The following is a 25,807-nucleotide window of genomic DNA, read 5'->3' as shown; positions in this document are numbered from 1 at the left end:
ATCATAGACTATATAACATTTCTAGGAAATTAGATAGGGTTTGGTTACCTTGGGAAATAAATATTGAACCTGAAAAACATATTCCCTTTCCTGGATCATTTATATTTAGAAATAAAAATGAATTTTGTTCACGTACTTGAAACGTCAGTAACACCAAAGCTGCATATATCTCTTGAGTTGGTTTTATGTTGACAAAACAAATATGAGGAAGGTTTAAACATTTGCACATAAACATTCATTAACATTTTTTTTTTTCATTAACATTTAAACATAAATATTTATTAACTTTCCATTTATAGCTGAATTTTTTCATCTATTATAATTTATTTCTAGTGAATTTGTTTACTAGAAAATGAGCTCACAGTTATAAATAGATGATGGAAGGAGGTTAATTATCTTGATGGTGTATTAACACAAGCAGGTATTTTACTACCCAACATTTTTTAAACTTCTGAGTTACAGGAATTGAGAACAGTAATTTGTTATTATTTTTATGTAATAACCATCTGTAACGGTATCAAGGCACTGTGCTTAGGAGATACACAATCATCACTAAGTTATGTCAGTTTTGTTTCTGTATTAGGAGAGATGTAAGATTTTCTGCACCTTTGACAATAATGACCAGAGGTCCCTATTTCTTAGCTAACTTGATCATCAAAAATTGGTGCAAGGAATTAAATTTGTTTGACAAGTTGGTTGTCTTTTCCTTTTTTAGTGGATTAAATAGACCTCCAGAGAGGGTGGAGGGAAAAGGATAACGGAGATTCTATTGCCGCCATGATAAAGACAGTTTAGGGGGGAAATTGGGGAGAAATTAACCAGAAACTCAATAAGTTGGAGAAAACCATTAAAGAATATCTCTAGAAATTCTTTATTGTGAGAAGAAGGTAAAGTAGTATTTCACCCTTGTTTTACAGAAAAAGTTGTCAAAGTCTTGACCAGTTATCAACTGAAGTTAGCCTTTCTCAGACTTCACTGGATCCAGGTCAGTCACAAGGAGATGGAAAACAAGACACATTAAATTTAATCAGTGGAGGTAAGAAACAAAAATCTATCTGAAAATTGCTTTTTCCTGAACGATGCATATTTTGGTTGCAGAGGATTGCTAAAGAATAATAGTGACATTTCTGTGAAGCATGCTAGGAATTAAGCTGCCATTATGATTAAAAATAGTCTGCTCTTGTTTTTTTCTCATGTGTTTGTAGCTAACCTTCTCAATAGATATTCTGTAATTGTGACCTTTATTTCCTCATTTCCTGTATTCTTTTTTACCCACTCCAGTTTGGCTTTTGTGTCTCTACCACTTATTAAAATGACTTTTATCAAGGCGATTAACCACTGCAGTAGTGCTGACATCGGTCCTCTGTCTTCATTCTTTTAAACTTCTCAGCAGCTTTTGATCCAACTGATGATTTCCTCATTCTTGAGTCACTTTTGGTACTTCATTTTCTGAGTATTCTGAAAAACTTGGGGAATAAACATAAAAGAGGTTTTTTTTCCTGTTACTGCTTTCAGCTGTGTTCTAACCACCCCTCTCTCCAGTGGGTTGCATCTTCGTGAACAACATATTGATCCAATTTCATAAGTTTTCAGGCCACTTTCAATTATATGATCACATTTCAGTTTCTAAGACACAGTCTATTCTTTTTTTTTTTTTTTTTTTTTTTTTTGGTACACAGGCCTCTCACTGTTGTGGCCTCTCCCATTGTGGAGCACAGGCTCCGGACATGCAGGCTCGGCAGCCATGGCTCACGGGCCCAGCCACTCCGTGGCATGTGGGATCTTCCCGGACCAGAGCACGAGCCCATGTCCCCTGCATCAGCAGGCGGACTGTCAACCACTGCACCACCAGGGAAGCCCCAGTCTATTAATTTTTAAACTTCAATAAAATAGCTGGTTCAAAACCTTTTCTTCCCGTCCACCCCTCTCCCCCAGTATAGGCTAGATCTGTTACTCTAGCACTTTGGATTGGACACCTGGTGCTGATATGACCTCATGCTCACATATTTTACCTCTCTTTCTTCCCAGTTTCACACCTGCTGGTGTGTGTGAGGGCTAGGGAAAGACAGACAGTTCCTTACCTCAGAGGAACCTGTATTCCTCTATCCCTCCTTTCTTCTCTGTCTTCTCCATTGCAATAAATGACCACCGTAGACATTATCTTAGACACTGCTCTTTCCCCTTATAACTGCAAGTCAGTTCATTAGCAAGTCCTGTCAGCTTCCCATACAACACATGCTGTATACATTGATTTATCATCTCCATTACTACAACTCTAGTCTGGGCCACGTGGGTCAAGCCTCTTGGATGGACTGCTTTCGTCTCTCCTTCCTGCCTCCTCACAAGTCATTCTCCATGTAGTGAACAGTGATCTTTGAAAACATAAATCAGAATCTACTATACGACTCCCTTAAAATTCTCCAGTCGTGCTCAGTGACAATCAGAATAAAATCCAAACTGCTTATCTTGGATGGCTTCCTTCATAATCTTGTCCTTACCAGCTTCTGCCTCATATCATACCATTCTTTTGTTTGTTCTCTACACGACAGCAAACTGACCTCTAAACTGTTCTTCCAAGCTGGTTTCTGCCTCAGCTATCTTTACACTTGCTTTTCCCACTGCCCTGAAACTACTTTCTTAAGGTCTTTGCATGGTAACTTCTTTATCAGGTCTCTGTACAAATATCAGTTCTTTAAAGTAGTTGGGTTTTTTTTTGTTTTTGTTTTTGTGGTACACAGGCCTCTCACTGTTGTGGCCTCTCCCGTTGCAGAGCACAGGCTCCGGACGCGCAGGCACAGCGGCCATGGCTCACGGGCCCAGCCGCTCTGTGGCATGTGGGATCTTCCCAGACCGGGGCACGAACCCGTGTCCCCTGCATCGGCAGGCGGACTCTCAACCACTGCACCACCAGGGAAGCCCTAAAGTAGTTTTCATTGGCCGCCACACCTTAATTAACCACCCATGTCAATGCCCACCCCATCCCGGGCACCTTACCATATTGCCATACATTATATTATGAGTCTTGTCTATAACTCCCCACTCAAATAGAAGCTTCATGAGGGTAGGGTATCTTATCCATATTTTCGCCAGCATATTATTAGAGTCTGACACATAACAGACAACCGTTAAATATTTGTTGATGGAATAAGTATATAATGAATAACTGTCATAGAATATGAGGAGCAAGTTACAGGTAGTATAAAGTAAAAATACAGTTAACCAGAAGTCTCAGGCAATGGGAAAATTGTGATAAGATGAATTCTGCTTCCTTTAAGATGGTTGTTGAAATGTTCTCAAAAGACCTTAATCTGTTTTACGAGCTTAGTAAATAGTGTATATTGACTACAGATAAATCTTTTTTTTGATGATGTGGATAATAAAAATAGCATATTAGAGTGTCTTAGTGGCACTAATGTAAATGGGAAAGAGTAAACTGATTGTCATTATTTAGAATATGTATATTTTAAAAAACTAATCCATACTATGAGTGGATTTCTTTGTGATGACTTTTCATATAAAAATACATTTATTTAGGATTTTAATCTAATTTCTAATTATATGCATTTTAATATCAATAAGACAAGATTAATAATGAATATTTTTATACTATAAAAACAAATGTGGGACTTCCCTGGCAGTCCATTGGTTTAGACTCCGCACTTCCACTGCAGGGGACACAGGTTCAATCCTTGGTCGGGGAGCTAAGATCCTGCATGCCGCCTGTCATGGCCAAAAATAATAAAATTTGTTTAGAATAAACAAATGTATGGAGGAGGAGGGAGGGATGAATGGGTGGAACATACAGAATTTTTAGGCCATGAAATGGCTCTGTATGATACTAAAATGGGGGATACATGTCATTATACATTTGTACAGCTCACAGAATATACAACATTAAGAGTGAACCCTAATAGGGACTCTGGGTGATAATTTTGTGTTCATGTAGGTTCATCCATTGTAACAAATGTACACTCTAGTGGGGATGTTAATAACAGGGGAGACTATGCATGTGTGGGAGTAAGAGGTATATGAATACTCTCTGTACCTTCATGCTCAGCTTCTTTGTGAACCTAACTACCCTAAAAAATAAAGTATATATACATACATATATATATATATATATATAAATAAAGTACTGGCTTTAAGAATTCAAGCTGGTTCTTCAAAAAGGTAAACAAAACTGATAAACCTTCAGCCAGACTCATCAAGAAAAAAAGGAAGAGGCCCAAATCAGTAAAAATCAGAACTGAAAAAGAAGTTACAACTGACATCACAGAAACACAAAGGCTCATGATAGATTACTGTGAACAACTGTGTGCCAGTAAAATGGGCAAATTCCTAAATGTACAGTCTGCCAAGACTGAACCAGGAAGAAATAAAAATAGATGAATTACCAGTAATGAAATTGAATCAGCAATTTAAAAACTCCCAACAAACAAAAGTCCAGGACCAGATGGATTCACAAGTGAGTTGTACCAAACATTCAGAGAAGAGTTAACACCTATCCTTCTGAAACCATTCCAGAAAACTGCAGAGGAAGGAACACTTTTGAACTTACTCTTTGAGGCCAGCATCATCCTGCTACCAAAACCAGACAAAGATATCACAAAAAAAGAAAATTACAGGTCCATATCCCTGATGAACATAGTTGCAAAAATCCTCAACAAAATACTAGCAAACCAAATCCAACAATCCATTAAAAGGATCATACACCATGATCAAGTTGGATTTATCCCAGGGATGCAAGGATTTTTCAGTATCCACAAATCAATCAGTATGATACACCATGTTAACAAAATGAAGAATAAAAACCATATGATAATAGATACAGAAGAATTTTTTTTATAAAATTCGGTATCTGTTTCTAACAAAAACTCCCCAGAAAGCAGGCATAGTGGTAACATACCTCAACATAATAAAGGCCATATATGACAAACCTGCAGCTAACATCATACTCAGGGTGAAAAGCTGAAAGCATTTCCTCTAAGATCAGGAACAAGGGAAGGATGCCCACTCTCACCACTTTTTTTTTTTGGCTGCGTTGGGTCTTCGTTGCTGTTGTGGGCTTTCTCTAGTTGCATTGAGCGGGGGCTACTCTTGCGGTGCTTGGGCTTCTCATTACAGTGGCTTCTCTTGCTGTGGAGCGTGGGCTCTGGGCACACGGGCTTCAGTAGTTGTGGTGTGCGGGCTCAGTAGTTAGGGCGCATGGGCTTAGTTGCTCTGAGGCATGTGAGATCTTCCCCGACCAGGGATCGAACCTGTGTCCCCTGCATTGGCAGGCGGATTCTTAACCACTGCACCACCAGGGAAGTCCTCTAGAAATTTACCTTGAAGATATATACTTAAGTAGTACAACTGTGTATGCACAAGGTTATTCTGCCCACTTAGTATTCGTTCACATTCTGTACTTTCCCCCGATTATCACTTTAAGGAATTTTTCTAGCTACCTCCTTTTTAAAATTTAACTTTTTATTTTGAGATAATTATAGATTCACATGCAGTTTTAATAAATAATACAGGGAGATCCATGTACCCTTCACCCAGTTTGCCTCAGGGGCAACATCTTACAAAACTGTAGAACAGTATCACATCCATGGAACTGACAGTACAATCCACTGATTTCACACAGATTTACATGTACTCAGTAGTGTGTATGTTTTTAGTTCTGTGTAGTTTTACCACATGTGTAGGTCCATGTATACCCCACCATAGTCAAGACATGGACAGTTCCATCACTACAAGGATCCCTTGGGCTGCCTTTTTATAACCATACCCACCTCCTTCCCAGCCTTGCCCTGTCTCTGCCCCTGCCCTAACCCATGGCAAGCACTAATCTGTTTCCTATTACTGTCATTCTGTCATGAAATTATGAAGAATATTATGTAATGAAATCACGAAGAGTGCTGAATAAGTCAGATAGTATGTGGACTGTTTGGATTGGAGTTTTTTACTCAGCATAATTCCCCTGAGATCTTTCCAAGTCGTTATGTGTATATTCATTCCTTTTTTATTGCTAAGAATATTCCATGGTATGGATGTACTATATCATTTTTGTTTTGTTTCTGAACCAGTCACTGAGGAACATTTGGGTTGGTTTACATTTGAGGGCTGTAAAGCTGCAACTATTGGCTGAATGTTTGTGTCCCCCTAGATTCATATGTTGAAATCAAATCTCTACTGTGATAGTATTAGAATGTGGGCTTTGGGTGGTGATTAGGTATGAGGGTGGGGGCATTATGAATGGGATTAGTGCCCTTAAAAAGAGGCCCCAGAGAGCTCCTTTACCCCTTCAGTCATGTTAGGACACAGTGAGAAGACTGCTCTCTGTGAACCAGGAAATGGACCATCACCAGACAGTGAATCTGCAGGCACCTTGACCTTGGATTTCCCAGTCTCCAGAACCGTGAGAAATAAATTTCTATTGTTTATAAGCCACCCAATTTATGATATTTCTGTTATAGCAGCCCAAAGGGACTAAGCTGCTATGAACATTTGTTTATAGGTTTTTGTGTGAACTTAAGTCTTCATTTCTCTGGGATAAATACCTTAGGAGTACTGTTGCTAGGCTGTGTGGTAGTTGCATGTTTAGGTTTTTAAGAACCTGCCAAAATATTTTTCAGAGTGACTGTACCATTTTGCATGCCCACCAGCAATATATGAATGATCCAGTTTCTCCACATCCTTGCCATCTTTAGGTGTTGTCACTATTTATTTATTTATTTTGCGGTACGCAGGCCTCTCACTGCTGTGGCCTCTCCCATTGCGGAGCACAGGCTCCGGACGCGCAGGCTTAGCGGCCATGGCTTACAGGCCCAGCCACTCTGCGGCATGTGGGACCTTCCCAGACCGGGGCACGAACCCGCGTTCCCTGCATCGGCAGGCGGACTCTCAACCACTGCGCCACCAGGGAAGCCCACAATTTTTTATTTTAACCATTGTGATAGGTATGCAGTAATATCTCACCATGGTTTTAATTTGCATTTCCCTGATGTCAAATTATGTTCTTCATCTTTTCACGTGCTTATTTGCCATCTGTATCGTCTGGTGAAATATCTCTTCGTGTCATTAAACTGTTCTCTAATTGAATTACTCTTTTTTTAACTGTTGAGTTTTCAGAGTTCAATAGGTAATTCTAAAATTGATACACTCAAACTTGATGGGTAAAACTATACATTTTTTCATGCTCTCGCAACATAGGTTACTCTTTCAAAAAATATTAACTCTTGAGGAAAAAAATTTTATTGGAAGTTCAGCATTTCTTTTCCTGGCCTTTTCTTATATTGCATTCCAGTAAAAATAAAATGAAACTTTTAAATGAAAAGACATTCATGGCGTCATCCCAATTTTATAATATTATGTATACCTACTTTTCTGTTTGTAAGCTGGATGGTAAGTTCCTTAAAATTTCTTTTGTGCTTTGCTGCACTGATTAAATTTTTATAATGAACATGTCATTTTTACAAACATAATAGATGTGTTTTCCCTTCTAAAAACAAACACGAAGTCAAATACATCAAATGTATTCGAAGTGGTTAATTTAATGCTAGAACTGTAAATGATTGTTACTTTTACATATTTTATGCATTTTTAGTTAAAAGTGTTATTAATGTCTTCGTTTGAAGAGTCTTAAGAAATAGAGATTTGATACTTACTACTTGAAAAAAAGAAATTTATCCTTGTACTCTAAAACTTGGTTCAAGTAGAAAAACCTTTTATGCCTTTATATAGTACCTTACATTCTTCAAGCCTATATTTTAATGAATGGTATAGTAAAAAAGGTATAAAACAAAAAGCAATTCTATATTCCTACTGATTATTAAAAGAATTTCAAAAAATTTCATAAGTTAAAATGCACCATAATCGTTGATAGGAAGGGTGAGAAGTTGTCATTTTTCTCAAGAAGCATGTATTAAGCCCTTCTTATGTGACAAGTATTACGCTAGAAACTACTAGCAGATACCATATTTCATCAAATCTAATCAGATGCCTTAGGTTTTAAGATACACTCATTTTATGTACCACCAAAAAAAAAAAAAAAAAGAAGAAGGGGGTGGTGGGGAGGAAGGAATATGCCAACAATTAAACTATAACACATTGTCTCCTTATCCTGTAGCACTTTGGTTTATCTTAAAAAATCTTTTAGACTTTTAAAGAACTGTTTTATTATAATTCTCATAACATAAAATTCACCACTTTATAAAATAAAATTCACCAGTTTAAAGTGTACAGTTCAGTGGTGTTTAACATATTCACGGTGTTGTGTATCCCTCACCACTGTCTAATTCCAGAACATTGCCAGTAAACCCTGTTGTACCTATTAGCGTTCAGTCCCAATTCCTCCCTCCCTCTCCCTTTGGGTAACTACTAATCTACTTTCTGTCTCTTTGGATTTGTCTTTTCTGGACATTTCATAAAATGAAATCATACAATGTGTAGTGCTTTTTTTGGTCTGGCTTCTTTGGCTTAGCATAGTATTTTCACAGTTCTTCCATGTTGCAGCATTTATCAGTGCTTCATTCCCTTTTATGGCCAGATAACATTCCATTACATGGACATACCACAGTTTGTCCATTCATCAGCTGGACATTTGGATTGTTTCCACTTTTTGGCTTTTATGAATACTGCTGCTATGAACATTCATGTACAAGTTTTTGTGTGAACTGTAGTTTTATTTCTCTTGGGTATATAACTAGGAACCAAATTGGCTGGATCATATGTTTAACCTTTTGAGGAACTGCCAAACTATTTTTTGAAGTGATGATATGTACCATTTTATAATCCCACCAGCAATTAGGGTTTGTTTCTCTATACCCACAGCAACAGTTATTATTGTCTGTCTTTTAATATAGCCATCCTAGTAGGTGTGAAGTGGAATTCCATGGTTTTGATTTGCATTGCCCTAATGAATAATAATATTGAACATCTTTTCATGGGCTTATTGGCCATTTGTATATCACTTTCAGAGAAATGTCTACTCAGATCCTTTGACCATTTGAAGATTGCATTGTCTGTCTTTTTATTGTTGAGTTGTGATAGTTCTTTGTGTATATTCTGGATGGTAGACCTTTATCAGATACACGAATTGCAAATATTTTCTCCCATTCTGAGGCATGTGTTTTCACTTTCTTGCTAGTGTTCTTTGACTCACAGAGTTGTAAGTTTTGACGAAGCCCTATTTATCTAGTTTTTCTTTTGGTTGCTTGTGCTTTTGGTGTCACATCTAAGAAACTGTTGCCCAATCCAAGGTCGTACAGGTTTATACCTGTTTCCTTTTAAGAGTTTTATGGTTTTAGACCTTGCATTTAGGCCTGTGATCCATTTTGAGTAAATTTTTTGTATATGGTGTGAACTGAGGTTCCAATTTCATTCTTTTGCATGTGGATATTGAGTTGTCCCTGGACCATTTGTTGAAAAGACTATTCTTTCCCTCACTGAATGGTCCTAGAACTCTTGTTGAAATCCATTACCCTTACATGTGTGGGTTTATTTCTGGATTCTCATTTCTGTTCTCTTGGTCTATGTGTCTGTGACAGTGCCACATTAATCTTGCTCCATACCACACTGTTTTAATTACTGTAGCTTTGTAGTAAGTTTTGAAATTAGGACATGTGAGTCCTACAACATTGTTCTTTTCCAAGGTTGTTTCAGGTATTTGGGGTCCTTTGCCTTTCCATATGATTTGAGAATCAACTTGTCATTTCTGAAAAAAAGGCAGAATTTTGACGGGGATTACATTAAATTTGTAGATCAATTTGGGAAACATTGCCATCTTAACAATATTGTCTTCCAATCCATAGAAATAAGGGATGTTTTTCCATTTATTTTGACCTTGAGTTTTTTTCAACACTATTTTGTAGCTATCAGTGTACAACTCTTGCATACTTCTGGTTAAATTTATTCCTAAGTATTTTATTTTATTCTTTTAGGTGCTATTGTAAATGGAAATGTTTCTTGATTTTATTTTCTGATTGTTCATTGCCTCTTTTAGACTTTAAGCATAGGTTTGTTTGTCTGGTTTTTTTTGCGGTACGTGGGCCTCTCACTGTTGTGGCCTCTCCCGTTGCGGAGCACAGGCTCCGGACGTGCAGGCTCAGAGGCCATGGCTCACGGACCCAGCCGCTCCGTGGCATGTGGGATCCTCCCGGACCGGGGCACGAACCCGTGTGCCCTGCATCGGCAGGCAGACTCTCAACCACTGCGCCACCATGGAAGCCCTAAGCATAGGTTTTAAAAATTAATTTCACTCCTCTGTATCTGTAGAAGGGAAAATAAAAGTGAATTGAGTTGTCAAGAACTTCATGTCCAGAGCCCATCTATTCTGAACCATTTCTTAATCAAAATTGTCAGTAGCTATGTCTTTCCTCACAGTATCATCCTCTGTTCCAACAGTGAACTGTTTCCTAAAATAGTATTCCACTGCTGTAGGGATTTTCCTTCAAATTATCAACAAGTATCCTGCACATTTTTAATGCAGACACTTTCCTGTTTGCCTTAGTTTCATTTTCTTCCTCAGTTAGATCAGATGCTTCTGAAAGTTAAACAGTGTCTCTTCAAAGACCATAGGAATTCCATGATAAACTGATGTTTGACATTTTAACAGAAATATCCTGCATGATTCATGAATCAGTCACATCAATTGCCTATGCTTCAAAATTTTTTATCTATTCTGAGGGGTTTCTTCTGCCTTCAGTTACATGCCTGGCACGTGAATGAGCAGTTCTTTTGCATATGTCACGAAGCTTCATCAACTTCCCTGGTTTTTCTCTTTATTACAGATTTCTTTTTTTCACAAGCACTTTTATGCTGTTTTACAAGAAATTATGAATTGCTCTGATTCCTGTAATGAGTAATTTGTTTTACTGATATGAAACTTATATCCTGCTGTCTGTTTGTTTTCATGCTTTTCTATGAACAAACTCTTAATTTTTTTTTTTTTTTTTTTTTTTTTTTTTGCGGTACGCGGGCCTCTCACTGTCGTGGCCTCTCCCGTTGCGGAGCACAGGCTCCGGACACGCAGGCTCAGCGGCCATGGCTCACAGGCCCAGCCGCTCCGCGGCATGTGGGATTTTCCCAGACCGGGGCACGAACCCATGTCCCCTGCATCGGCAGGCGGACTCTCAACCACTGCGCCACCAGGGAAGCCCCAAACTCTTAATTTTAAGGGCAAATTATACTACAATGATTTTGAAGGTATTTTAAGCGACATATAAACACAAGTAACTCAAAGTGATATCAGTACGAATACCTGTGACCAAGTTCATGTACGTTCATGCAAAAACAACTGTCACAGCTCCCTCTTGGCTAGCTACAACCACAACACACATTGGTTCTAATATTCTGAAATTCTATTGCATAAAATGATGACCACCCATTTTCTTGACTGTTGCTCTCAAAAAAGGTAACGTCGTCCTTGCACAACAGTTTAATGTAACATTTTCTCTATATTTATGGGTATGTGTTAGTGGCTGAGTAATCTCTTTAGGCATTGCTTAAAATTAGGATATGTATTTACTTCCTCTTCATTTCTTCATTGACCCCTTACCTCCCTACTCCAGACTTCTCTTCCTTATTATAATGTTGATGATCTCACCATTCACTTGTCACTTCTCATAATCTACTGAATCATTCATGGCTCCTCCCACCTACATTTTGCCTTCACCAACTCCTACCAGTTTAACTTTCTGAAGATCTCTACACGTGTTCCATTCTTTGTGTCCCTTCTACATGGTTCAGGTAGCTGCCATAGCCTTCTTACTGGTTTCACTATATCCATTTTATTTCCCTCAAAGTCATGTTTCACAGGGTCCTCACGTATTTAAAATACAAACTAAGCATGTAATTCCCTTATGTAAAAGTCTTCAGTGGCTGACTTCCGTCTAAGAGTACGATTAAGAATGTAGTCTCTGAATTTGAAGACTTGATTTCAAGTCACAACACAGATGTATTGTTATGATTACAACAGGATCCTTTCCAGGCTCCTTAATATCAGCTCTCAAGTCTTCTGTGGCCTTTGTCTGTTCTTCTAGTCTCATTTCTTGCTTGTAGCTCCCTGTACCTTGGGTGCTGATTCTTCCCTCTCTGCCTTTGTTCATGCTGTTCCTCGGCAGAGCCTCGTCTGATTTTTGCCTCCTTGGGCATGAACGTCCACCAGGGTTCAGTTTAATGGTCACTTTTTCCTGAAACTTCCCTAATTACCCCCCAACCCATACCTTCTGATTTGGTTTGGACATTTGTCCTTTGAGCTTCCATAATACCCTTTACTTATTATTCTTATACTTACTGCATTTGATTATAATTTTCTGTTTGTGTTTATTTCTATCATATACTAAGTTCCCTATGGGCAGGAAGTGGGTTTGATCACTTCAGGATAGAGGACACATAGAGAATACCCAGTAAATTGGGCTGAATGAATGACTTCTCATTTAATAATGTTTGTATTATTACCATCTGAAGACTTGTATAGTCCGGACTCCATATCAAGACATTTAAAACAAAACTGATCTTTCTTGGTATAAAACAAAAGTCCATTTTCTGCTTCTGATGACTAACTTATTTCTGCTAGGAACTACCACTCTACCAGCCGTCTGGGCTAGAAAGTTTCATTGACCCTGACAAGTTCTTTCCTCCCCATATCAGTAAATTGCTTTTAAAATATCACTATTAACTCACATTTTAACATGCTTGTTACTTTTAATCGACTGTAGTAATTTTACATGCATTTAGGTCTATGCGTATATATATACATACATTAGCTGCTGTTGACATTGCAACAATATTGAAGAACATTTTGGAATAATCACCTGTCATCCTCTACCTTAATACAGTTTTGCTTATTTCCTTTTATAAGCGTAGTTGCATAGCTGCAGTCACAATGAACATAACCGTTTTGGATCCTTATGCATCTTTTTAAATTTTTTTATTTTTAAATGAAGCTTCTTTTTGGGTTCCTTGAGGGTGCCACACTACCCTGAAGGCTCCATAGCATCAGTCTTTTCAGAGGTCAGTGGTAGGTCTTTGAAGGCTGGCATCTGTAGATCCCCCCATGCTTTCGTTGCTATGCCACTCAGCTCTGCTGTATGGTTTGTTTCCTTAAGGCATAGCTGAGGACTTCATGTACCTTGCCTTCTTTCCCCACTCCAACTTTTTGTTTTGGGTAATTTCAAACCTAGAGAAGAAGTGAAAGAAAAGGAGAATGACACCTATATATGCTTTACCTAGACTTGCCAGTCGTTAACATGTCACCACACTGCTTTATCTTGCCCATGTGGGTACATGCTCCCTCCGTTTACTCGTGTATCTGTGTTTTCTGTTTTGCTCAACTATCTGAAAGTAAATTGAAGACACCATGACACTTTAAATACATCAGCATGTATCACCTAGGGATAAGGATGTTTTCTTACAAAGCCACACCATTATGACCTCAGGACATTTAACCTTAGTACAATATTACCTGATAAATATTGAATGTTATGATTTCTCCACTTTTCCAGTAATATCCTAGCTTTTTTTTTTTAGGTCCAGTCCAATCAAGGATCCCACAATGCATTTAGTTTTCAATCTCTTTGGTGTCCTTTCATCTAGCAGAGCACCCCCCAACTTTTCTTTTTCTCTCACTTAACATTTATATATTTTAGGCACCCAAGCCAGTTGTTTTGTTAAATGCCTGACAATTTAGATTTCTCTGATTGTTCATTGCTATCATATTCAGGTTAAACATATTTGGCGAGAATACAACATGAATAATGGATCTTTTTCAGTATGTCTCATCAGGAGGTCACTGTCCTTTTTGGACACTGAGAGACCCTTATGAAAAAGATGGCCCCTATGTCCTTTTGACATCCTGGTAGTCTGTCACAGCTTCCTTGCTCTGCGTAAAACAAGATGATCTGAGTTACTTTGGTATATTTCATGCCCATACCCAGGATCAGCTATTTCTCCAAGAAGTCCTGTTTCCTTACACTAGAAAATGATGTTAGAGAACATAATCTGGGCCATAGGGGTGCCTGTTGTGACTGAATTGGTCATTGTTTCTAACCCTCTTCACTAGACAGGAATTTTTTTTAAAGAAAAATGTACCTTAAATTTATCTTATTTTGTAATTCACACATAAGAGTCCAGGTTTCCATGTACTTGATTTTATATTTTTATATCTTATGATGAAAATATTGGCTCCTAATTTATAGGAACATAATGACTTATTTGCTTTTTTCTATTATATGTTTTAATTTCAAGCTAATAGTATCTATATTACTAAAATAGGGTAAGTTAAAATAGCTTAAGATTTGTTTTTAATTATTTTATCTTGAGAATATATCCCAAAGTACTATGCTTAAACTTCACTTCAACTCTGTTCACTTCTACTTTTGTAAGTAACCATTTTTATTTTTAAATTATCTTTCTGTTGATCTTTAAAACATATGCAAATTCAAATAACTTCATATTCCTTTTTAAGATAAAAGGTAACATACTATGCACTATTTTGCACTTTTCTTTTTCCACTAAATAGTACTTTCTGGAAATCATGACACAGCAGTACATAGAGATCTTTCTCGTTCTCTTCTACAGCTGCATATTACTCCACTGTGTAACTATGTTAGACATTTAGATTTAGTCTTTTGCAATTACTGTGTTATAATCTTTATATTTTAGAAATATGTGTAGCCTAAGTATATACTCTCAAAGAACTGAAAACAGGATTCAAACATACTTGTGTGCCAGTGTTTACATCAGCATTATTTCCAGTAGTCAAAAGGTGGAAACAACCCAAATGTCCATACAGGTGAATGGAGAAACAAAATGTAGTATATACATACAATGGAATATTACTCAGCCATAGAAAAGGGATGAAGTTCTGATAACTACAACACGGATGAACCTTAAAAAACATTACGCTAAGTGAAATAAGCCAGACACAAAAGGGCAAATGCTGTATGATTCCACTTATAAGAATAAATCTAGGATGGGCAAATTCACAGACAGAAAGTAGATTAGAGGTTTCCAGAGACTGAGGGAAAGGGGAGAATGCAGTTACTTTTTAAAGAGGGTAGGGATTTTTTGTTTGGGCTGATGAAAATTTTTGGAAATAGCTGTTGGTGATGGTTGCACAATACCATGAATGTAATTAATGCCATTGAATTGTACACTTAAAATGACGGAAATGGTAAATTGTACGTGACATATATATTTACAATAAAGAAAATAGTTATATATATACATACATATGTATATGTAATTAGTAGTAAATCTCTTTAAAACATTACAGGTCAGTAATGAATTAGAAATTTGGAAGAGACTATCCAAAGCAGTTGAGTTCCTGGAGCATTTAGCAGGAACTCTAGAGCTCATTTTGGCCTGAAATAGGTCTCTAAACTTAGACATTAAAAGGGTTCTTGAAACATCTATATCTTTTGATCCTGACATAAGATGATAAAACATTAGAAACCTGAATGTGACAATTACTCTTCCATATCTTTTCCTAACCCGTTGTATTTTCCTGTATTTTTTAGTCAGCAAAACTATGAAGTTAACGTTGTCATCTTTTGGTACCTGTTCTCATTTTACAAAGGAAAGAATAGGCTCAGAGAAGATGCCTTTCCCCAGGGCACATAGCTGTAAAGAACACAGGAGTTCTTGCGTGTCCCAGTGCAGTTCTTACTGAATTATCATTAATTACATAATTATTTAACGAGTGTCTACTGTGTGCTAGCACTGGGAATATAATAATGAACACAACAAATTCCATGTCCTTTCTCAGAGTCTATAGTTTAAAAAAGGAGGGAGCCCCACAGTTACCGTACAGTATGACAAAGTGAGTTAAAGTATTAATACGACAACTATGAGAACAGTGCAGAGGGACTGTTTGAAACAATGTGTAATATTCAGAAACATCTGATATCTGGTTCAGTTTATAGTTCTATAACCACGTGAGAAGAACCTAAGCTTTCCATCTTCTTTGGAAAACCGCTAATTTTCCAAGACCTTATTAGCCTTTCACAGCCTCAGACCAGCCACTTATCGCTGGTACTTGCACACTGTGGGTTGAAACTTAGCTCTGGAAAGAACTTGTTTTCCCCGGCTGCGGAAACAGATCTGCCATTCCTCCTTCATGGGCCTACTGAAGTCCAGCACTGTGTAACAATACTCCTGATGCAGAGTAGGTGCTGAATAAACGTTTATTCAGTAAGTGAATAAAAACTTCCCAGATCAAGCCCTCCAACTGAATTGAAGCAATTCTGCTTCTGCTGTATTACGTTACCTACATATGGATTTCCTGGTATTCCTGTGGCCTGGGCACTGGTATTGTTACTTTAATTTTTTGTTATTCTTTACTAATTGAATATGATCATATTCTCCAAAACAAGGTAAACTTTCTTGTTCCAAAACATCTCAAACTTCCATATCTAGAACTTTTACAAGAAGCACAAATATTCCCTCTGTAATGTTTTATAAGGGTACCATTGAAACTACTGAAAGATCAAACATGTTAACATATAGGTGTTTGATTTTATAGTTAGATGTTTGTACTGTTTTGTAGAGTATGTAAGGTTTTAATGGTTTTAGGATCTTTTTGGTATTATGCTTCAAGGGAAATTAAATATTTGTTATTTTATCCTAATTTTCAGGTAAAGAAGATACTCCCTCATTACTTGGTCTCTGCGGGTCTCTAACATCAGTGGCAAGTTACAAATCTCTAACAAGCCTAAAATCTAATGACTACCTTGCAAGTCCTACAACAGAGATGACAAGTCCAGGTCTAACTCCATCCTGAAAAATCTTACGTAAAAGCCAAAAGTTTTTATGTTGCAAATGTTCTATTTATGTAAGTTTGCTGGGAAAACATCTGGAATTTTATATTGCTCTGGCACGTGTCTGGAATTCTGTCGCTTCTATTAGAGAATTCAGTCCACTCCATGTAAACTTCTGAGTGAAAACAGAATGACTCTGCCACTTTTCATTTTAAAATTCCTATATTTGTCACTGAGGAAGTTTAAAAATGAATAGGCTTAAAAAAAAAAACTTTCAGAGATCCTCTAAGTTAATAATCCATGGCAAATTGTACGTATTTATTATTGAGCTGATTTTCATATATTTAAACGTGTCATAATTGCCAGAGACAGAGTTCAAGGTTTTATTCTAGAGACTTAAGCTAAGTATTTTCTTTTGCTCTTTTATTCAGTGATTAAATTTTCTAAGAATGAGTTAACTTCATTTTTCATGAATTTCTTCCCAAGTTCTGATATTTAAATGCCTTGTCTTTAAAGTGAAGAGAAAGCTTCTTAGCTGCAGTTTCACAATGGCTTATTCAGTTTTTATCATTTGGCATCAACCTAACATTCCACTTAACATTTTATAAATTTTGTAGGGTGTGTCGTTAGGCAGTTACTAGAGTTGTTAGGGTCACAGGGAAAGTGTTTTACAGTATGTTAGACCATTAAGGTAAAGTGAATACATTTCTTGTTTTTGTTTTTCCAAGATTTTCTTAAAAGTTTATTTCAAAATTGATCAAATTTATGTCTCATAAACTGGAAACATTTAAAAATGTAGAACAGATTTTGAAAAAGTATTTTATCAGGAAAGAGTTCAAGTTCATTTAAGGATCTGAGAAGCTTTTAAAGTAAGGATCAGTAGGCTAATCACCATACTTGACAGTATGTCTGGCATCCAGTGCTGTTTTTCTGCCTCGTATGCGAGAATGAATTGTGTCATACATGCTTTACAGCTTCTGTCACTAATCATACCACAATCTCATTTTAAAATTGATGTTAATGTTAAAAGTTACTCCACTTCTACAGGTAAAAAAATTAGTTTTTTTTTTAAAAAGCCATGAGCCGTCTTTTAAATTTTTGCAAATTTTGGAACTGTACATTTGTCCCTAAAAATTCCACCATGTTGAAAGAGAAAATGTATGAAGTATATTTTCTGTAGTAAGTAATATGAGGAAAACATGATCAGCTGTGCCAAAGAAGTTTTTATACATTGTTTACATGAAGAGGCTACTACAGTACTTATTGGGGACTTCATATGCCATTTTTATTTGTTAACAAAACACTACATTCAAACTTAGTAACTTTGACATACAGAATGTTCCTCCTAAAATATTTGATTGAGAGGAGACAAGAAGCACTTGTTACAGTCATTCTTTGTGTTAGAAATATGGGAGTGTGGTGGTTCTCTGAAATATTTAGAGCTTTACGCTCATCATTTGGAATTTAAGATAATAAATAGTAACAAGGCTAGTCTTATATGTAAGACCATTCAAACAGTGCCATTTCAGGGACAGAGAAGGCCTGAAATCCCTTAAAATAAATTATCTTAGATGTACCAGAACATATTCAGAGCTTTATTCCTTTAGCTTGAGGCTTTAGTACTTGCAGTAATGCAAATATTGAGAAATGGTACCTTTATTCTTAATTCTGTACACATTATTGTGAGAGGTATCTAAAGCAGTCTGTAATCAGCCTGGGGGAACAGAAGGAAGGTTTAAATGAGGACAGTGGAAACCTTGGGAGGAGGGAATGAGAATGGTTAAGGAGGGGAACTTCAAAAATTTTAGGCTAGCCTTAAGCACTATTGCTGCTTTCCTAACAGCTATCAGAATGTTTAAATGCTTTCATTCATGGTCCACTCTCAAATGTCATTTATTATCCTTCAGTAATTAAAAAAAATCATTGTTAAATTTTTTCCATACATTTTTATAATATAGAAACACAAGGTTCCATAATTGATCAAGTTTTTCAGATTTGCCTAATGTGTATAACAACTTGTGCGTCTTAACATGCTGCTAAATGCAGATTTAAACATGACATCTGAGGATAATGACTTTTTCTCCTTTCTTGGAGCTCTTGGTATAAAATTCATCTGCTAATGTGACTTCAGGTTTCTACACAGTTCATTTCACACTAGTTATAGAGGTAGTTTGTTAATGTTTGCATGAGGTATGTCTCAATCTTTAATTTTAGGTGGTAGTGTTTCTTGTTCACACACCCTCCCCTAAATAGAATGCTGAACTATATGCTACTATTTCCATGTGTATTTTGTTGCCTTGATGTACGACACTTGTTGCATGTATATTAAACATTTTGTACCATGCAGTAGCAGTCTTATTTTTTTCCTTGACAAAAAGTTACTTTATTCAAGATGTACAGTGAACTTTCGTTTCAACAAATGTGTTAAGTGTGTATCAACACCTAAAATACTAATATGAAAATGGTTTCGGAGAAATCCTCATTTCGTATCAAATTAAATACGTTTTCTTTTTTTTTTTAATGACATGATATGCTTTAAAGCTGACAACATCTGCTGAAGTGGTACAGTACAGTAGTGGTTTTAGCAGTGTTCTGATTTTATTATGTAACAACCATGTTTGTTTTCTCACCTGTAAAATGGAAACATCACCATCTTCTCAGCACTGCCTGATGGCATCAGGATGTCAACGTTAAATAAATCATGTGTATAAGTTGTTAAGCGGTAAGTACCAAATACAGACTACTGTTAATTATGATTGACAGAAACCTTAAAAATGCAAGTAGACTCAGCTGGTTTTTATTTAAGTCATCTTTATTAGATTTACATACAAGTTTTCAAGTGGTTAAAAATGTTTCTCAAATTTACAACTTATGTAAATTCTTTGTTAAATTTCCTGTTGTTGGTTACAGTTTCTAGTTTTGATAAACTAATACATTGGATTACCTTGGAAATGTCACATGACTGCTTTGAACATCAGGGCTCCTTATTTTTTTTAAAACTAGTCCACTTTGCTCTTCTGTAAGCAAAGCACCTTGTATTTTGCTTTAGCATTTGTTTTTTCTTCACTGATTGATAGAAGATAAAATTATACCAATGTCACAGTGGTACCTTTTAAAAATATATTTTAATCCAAACCAAAACTTCTGTTTTTAAATAGATCACCTTATTATAAGTCCTATTTTTCATACTGCCAGTTATTTTTCTAAAACCCAACTAAAACCAAAGTTTCACTACACAGCACTTGGCCTTAACACATGACACATTCTAGTGTTTTCTGTTCTATAGCTGTGCTAAACTGTGCTACCCTATTTTCTTTCAGTTAAAAGAAAATACTGGTCTTGGGGGAAAAACAAAACAGAACACAACTGTAACTTCTAAAGCTGTGCCAAAAATACTTACTTGGCTCCCTGTTGCTTCTTGTTCCTCCTTTGGCAGACAAGGCCCCTTGGACTCCATTTCCAATCTTATCTCCTACCTCATGGCCATATATACTCTCTGCTCAAGCCACTGGCGCTAAATACCACTGCCTGATTGAAGACTCCCAACCTCCAGGTATGTTTAATTGGATCGCATGTCCTAATCTTAGAAGCATTTCCTGACCAGTCCCTCCACCACAGGCTGAGGGGAGAATTCTTTTCCATCACTCCTTTTGTATACTTGTAGCAATCACAGCTGAAACCTGAAGGCCAGTGAGAGTATCTGAAATGTCATCTTATCTCCAGTGCTTTTTATACTGCCTACCACATAAAAGGTCTCAGTAAGTGCTGAATGATAGATTAAAATATAACAGCAGTAATTTATTTTTAAAAGTTCATTTTGGAAAAAAACTTTAAAGTGATACACTAAACTTTCCCACATCCCTGTAATTTGTGCCCCAGAAAAAAAGAGGTTAAGATTTAAAGTAGTCAAATGTGGCTAAATAAGCATAGTGAATAGTCTTCCTAGAAATAAAAGAAAATTTTACTTTAATTCTATATTACTTTTTTAAAAAGTCAAACGTGTATTATATGAAAGGTAGCAAACATGTAATACTTGCATAAGACATTTTTCTTAAAAAATTTAAACGTGCAGGTTAGAAATTAACATTAACAGAATGAAACTGTTTCCTTTCAGAAACATTACCAAGGACACAATTTGTAACCAAATGCTTTTCGGTTGCTACTGTTAATGCTTCTGGACCACTTAAGTACAGAGAAAGCTTCAGTTCAGCCTTCTTTTCATTCAGATACATTGCATGTAATGTATGTTAGAAAAACTGTAGGGAATTAGATTTATTTAAGTTATTCTAGTCATAAAGTAAGAATTTTTCACAAATGCAGTCAGTAGTGGGGTGGGGGGAGGATGAAAATTTCCCTTCCGTTGTTTATAAGTGACATTAAGTTGAAATACGTGACCGCTTTTTGAGAGCATTTCAAAACCTAAAATTTTCTGCCTTTTTCTACCAGTTATCAAAAAGAAGCATAGCAGAACCAAGGTAAATTTAATACTGTTAAACATCAGTGTTCAAGATAAACTTTCATGTTTGTGTGTTTTTTATATATATGTGTGTAGTATAGCATTAACATAATGATTTTATATGAAAATATTTAGCTAGAAGCACAGTGATATTTTAAGAAAGCACAAAATATTTTAATGAAAATATAAGTCAAAGTTATAAATATATTTTTATGGATATATATGTTGCAAACTTAAGGTAACACAGGATAAAATAAACACAAAAGGTTAAATACAAACCCTACAGAGTTTATTTCTGGTGAAACATAAACAGTTTTCTGCTATATTAGAAAATACATTAATTCCTCTACCAACACTAGAGATTTGTCACTTAAATATATTACTCTATTTTAGGGGAAAAAATGCTTCACATTTTCATAAAATTCACATAGACTGCAATAAAGTGCTTTTTCTCCCAGGATACAGATCCTGAGAAAAACAAAAATATTAAAAAAGAATATTGTTTCTTGTCTTGAAATCATATCCTTTTTATTTCGTTCTTACATTCATTAAATTATTTAGGCATTAGCGTCCAGTGACCAAAAGCTCTTTCTTCAAGGAAGCTGCTGCCTGTTTAGTTCTTGGCCTAGCATACTGATGTGAGATGTGTAAAATCAAGGGACATTTTGGAAATACTCTGTGACTGATACTGTAGTAATAGTCTCAATTTTGCTAGAACAAGCCAACAGAAATGACCTAGAGAACTCCACAAATGGTAATACTTACATTACAGGACAGCTGAAACCAGAGGCCCTTCCTGTGCTGACAGAGCATCTTTACTGGTCTGAATATAATGTGGTTTTCCACTGTACACCCAAGTTTGACTGAAGTGAACATCTGATACAGGCAGTAAAAGCTCCCTCTCTCTTGCAGAGACAGTAGATAATACAGGGTCTTTAGTCATCAAAAACAGCAGCATCAATATCATACAAATTAGTATATTTTTGGTTCATGAAGATAAAATAACCATACACCTCTGATCAGAGAAATCCTAATATTCATGAGGCCTTAGAACAGTAACAAGGTAAAAAAACAAAATACCAAATGCATGTGAATTAAAAAAAATTAATAGGTAATATGTGGTATATGTGAATAATGTATTCTGAAGACTGCCTTCCATTATCTACTTTGCTGAAATACTTAAATATCTACGTCCGTGATTTAAATGTGTATAAAAGATTTGCGAATTTTTCTTTTAGACTCTGTACATCATTCAGCACACAATTCAAAATGTTCTGTTGTCTCTGACACACCAATAGGATTAACTTAAACCAAGATTTGTATCAAACTCTGAGATTATTGCTTTCAGTGTAGAATAATTCTTCGTTTCTTTACAAGAATGCTCAATGGTTATAATTTCTGGACTTTTTCAAAAATCTCAAAAATTAGGATAAAAAATTTATTTAAAAATTAGGATTATGGGGCTTCCCTAGTGGCGCAGTGGTTGAGAGTCCGCCTGCCGATGCAGGGGACACGGGTTCGTGCCCCCGTCCGGGAAGATCCCACATGCCGCGGAGCGGCTGGGCCCGTGCGCCATAGCCGCTGAGCCTGCGCGTCCGGAGCCTGTGCTCCACAACGGGAGAGGCCACAACAGTGAGAGGCCCGCATACCGCAAAAAAAAAAAAAATTAGGATTATGATTTAAATGCAAAGTAGAAATTTTATTCATTTAAATTATAGATAAGAAAGATATAAAACCACCACTGTAAGATAATGGTGAAAAAAAGCTCTTGTCTAAGATCCTCCATTTTGTTATTTGGCCATGGTTGTTATTTCAGGTTGAAATAGCATCTCTAGTATTGCTGTCTTCGAGCATTTTGTTTCTGGAAAAAAGACTTTCCAAATTCATATGTACTGATCATAACAGCACAAGCAGGAGCAATTTTAATTAAACGAGGAGTTAGGCCTGAAAGAGAACAGAAAAAATTCGCAACAAATTTTACCTTATTTTTTGGTTTCGTTCTGATAGTTATCAAAGTAAGTGAAGTGATAATGAAATACTGTCCCATAAACTGTTGTCAGAGAAGCCAAACTGCTCATTCCTCAACTCCTCTAGAAATAGCAATAGTAAATCTACTGTTATTTAACATTTTTAAACTTTTATAGCAAAGATATTTAGGAGGAAATAGTAAATGTGGAATATTTTCAGTTATTTCCTACTGAAAGGTAATTTAGGAAGGTGATAGATTTAAAGGTAAAAGTAATCTTTTTTTTTTTTTTTTTTTAAAAGTAATCATTTTAGTCAATGGTTTGATAAAGGAAATATTTTTACCTGTAAATAATCCGGAAAATCCATTCTTAGCAACAATGTTCTTCATTATAGCCCACGTTGACATTTGCAAAGGCATAGAAACTAAGTGTTAAAATAAAGAAATGATGCTATTATAAATTACCACTTAATTTCTAATACAGATAAGACACATAAAAGAGTGTTTATGGCCTTTGTGGTATATCGTTTCACTATAGTAAGAACAGATCTGTTTACCTAAAGAGCTATTTTAAATCTTATTTTTAATAGCTGGATTCATTAAGAAAAAATCATAAAGGCAATAAGTTTTAAGGTACATAGGACCAGATGCAGTCAAGGAGGAGGAATATACAGAAGACTTCTTCTGAATTGATGATGTTTGTTTCTTAAGCTTGGTGGTATGTATATCCTTTGTACTTTTTTCCACATCTTAACAATCTTTCATAATGAAAACTTTTAAAGATGTACAGAAATCTTCATGGGGTTCCCAAAGCCAAAGTAAAGCCCTGATAACCATTTTTCATGAATTTTTATTGCATACATTAAAAAAAAAATTTTTTTCCCCAAAAAGAGGTTTTGAGGAAAATAGTTCATTCCTCTCTAGTGAGGTCCTTTCTGAATACTAGATGTACCAGTCTTGAAATAAATTAAAGCAGCACTGTCTCCTCCAAAGGGAAGATTTTTCCTGTAACTAACAGTAACATCTCACTTATTTGCAATTACTCAACTATCTGGAACACAGTAAAAACTAATTTATATATCTTTTGAAAACAACAAAAACAGATGTTACTGAAGTTCAAACATAAACCTCATGAACAGGCTGTTCATACATAACGTTTGCTTACCTTCATTTTACACAACGATTACAAACATCTGGCCTAGCCCACAGACTACTAGATGCAACAGGTGAAAAAAGTCGGCCGAGAAGTAGGCATACTACCATGTGAAAACTGTGAAGCTGAAGATTTCAAAGTCGTGGTCTCAGACCACTGAATGTTGGGCAAACACTCCTCAGTGATCCTCACTAGCTTCTGAGAGCTGCATTATGAAACTCTACAGTAATCAATGTGTACAATGATGACAACTGTTATGAAGAAAGACTAAAGTGTGTATTACTAAGCATGCCTAGGAAAAGGAAAAATTAGAGAAAGACAGCTTTTTAGAATTTGCCACTTAATGAAGAGGGGCTCATTATCTCAAAATTTCTTTTATATAAAATATCAGATTCTCTGCCTATGAAGATAAATGAGGTCTTGTTGATTTACTTAAGAAGCTAAACTATCAATATAAGTAGTGTAAGTATAAATATAGTAATTACATACACATTTTAAAACCAAGAACAAAATATTTATGACTGGAATTTGACTTTCTAAAAAAAGTCAATGACAAAAACTTTACAAGTTGGTAACTTATACTTCATGTTTAAATTATTTCATTTAAATTCTGGAAACAACTGGTAGAAGAAAGGAGGCCAAGTAGCTGGGTATTTCTAATCTTATAGCACTCAAGTCCCAGACTGGTCTCTATTTTAATAGCAGGGTGAAATTAATGTAAAAGAGAAAGAACAGAAAGAGTTATCAACTGGAGGTAAGCCACTGCAGACCTCTAACAGAACCTGGAAAGTATCTCCTGCCTGAAGATCCAACATCAAAGAGCTAATCCTACAGGTGATAAGCAACTTCTTACAGTGTAAGGAAACACCGTGATTATTAAATATTTCAAGCATAGACAACAATAAAATAAACACTCATCTACTGACCATTCAAATTTATCAAATCCTAACAATTGTATGTTTCAGAAACAATCGAAGCCCCATTTCCAGTGGGCTTGCTATACTTTCTATAATAACGACAGACTGGATCTAGTAGAAGCAACTAACAGTACGCTCTTGTTCTGGAAGAAATTATAGGTTATAAAGAAGTAGATGGGATAATAGGCAGAGAAAACACATCAAAAGAAGGGAAGCTAAAAAATCAACAACAACAACGAAATGTGTATGCATACTAATGAAACAAGATGCACTAAGAAAAAAGGTTTCCCAGTAATTGCCTATCCTTCATCCTGGTTTGCCTACATTTATTTGAAAGACTACTTACATAATTTAATCTTCTATATAGCAGGTATGAGACTTAACTCATGGCAGGCAACATACATAGTCTTTAAGATTTCTTAAATTTTTTGTTTAGGTTTAGAGTATTTTTTTCTGGGTATTCCATTCTGACCGTGTATTAGTTTGAGTTAGATAAATAAAGAGTAAGGTAACAAAGGAAAAAAAAGTCTTGTTTTCTCTATTTTAGATATTCCTAACTTAGTATCCGGA

The 25,807-nt window shown here is 35.9% G+C and overlaps 2 protein-coding genes across 5 annotated transcripts in view; one reads left to right on the top strand and one right to left on the bottom strand.

The window, feature by feature from the left end:
- RUNDC3B (RUN domain containing 3B) overlaps positions 1–19,052 on the top strand; it is a 155,615-nt gene extending 136,563 nt beyond the window's left edge. For all 3 annotated transcript variants that reach the window (XM_032642152.1, XM_032642151.1, XM_032642150.1), the window contains 2 exons: positions 918–1,036; positions 16,623–19,052. In XM_032642152.1, coding sequence (XP_032498043.1) covers positions 918–1,036; positions 16,623–16,768 — 265 coding nt within the window. In that variant the 3' untranslated portion in view covers positions 16,769–19,052. The remainder of the gene's footprint in view (positions 1–917; positions 1,037–16,622) is intronic.
- A 497-nt stretch (positions 19,053–19,549) lies between these two features.
- SLC25A40 (solute carrier family 25 member 40) overlaps positions 19,550–25,807 on the bottom strand; it is a 58,956-nt gene continuing 52,698 nt past the window's right edge. The window contains exons 11-12 of one of the 2 annotated variants that reach the window (XM_032643697.1): positions 23,512–23,592; positions 19,550–23,145 (exon numbers count right to left, since the gene is read on the bottom strand). In XM_032643697.1, coding sequence (XP_032499588.1) covers positions 23,033–23,145; positions 23,512–23,592 — 194 coding nt within the window. In that variant the 3' untranslated portion in view covers positions 19,550–23,032. The remainder of the gene's footprint in view (positions 23,146–23,511; positions 23,593–25,807) is intronic. The other variant, XM_032643698.1, reaches the window with a different exon arrangement.

Source organism: Phocoena sinus, chromosome 9 (genome assembly GCF_008692025.1).
Source record: "Phocoena sinus isolate mPhoSin1 chromosome 9, mPhoSin1.pri, whole genome shotgun sequence".
In the NCBI taxonomy this organism is placed as follows: Eukaryota; Metazoa; Chordata; class Mammalia; order Artiodactyla; family Phocoenidae; genus Phocoena; species Phocoena sinus.
The sequence above is the reverse complement of the archived record's forward strand: the minus strand, read 5'-3'. Positions and strand labels throughout refer to the sequence as shown.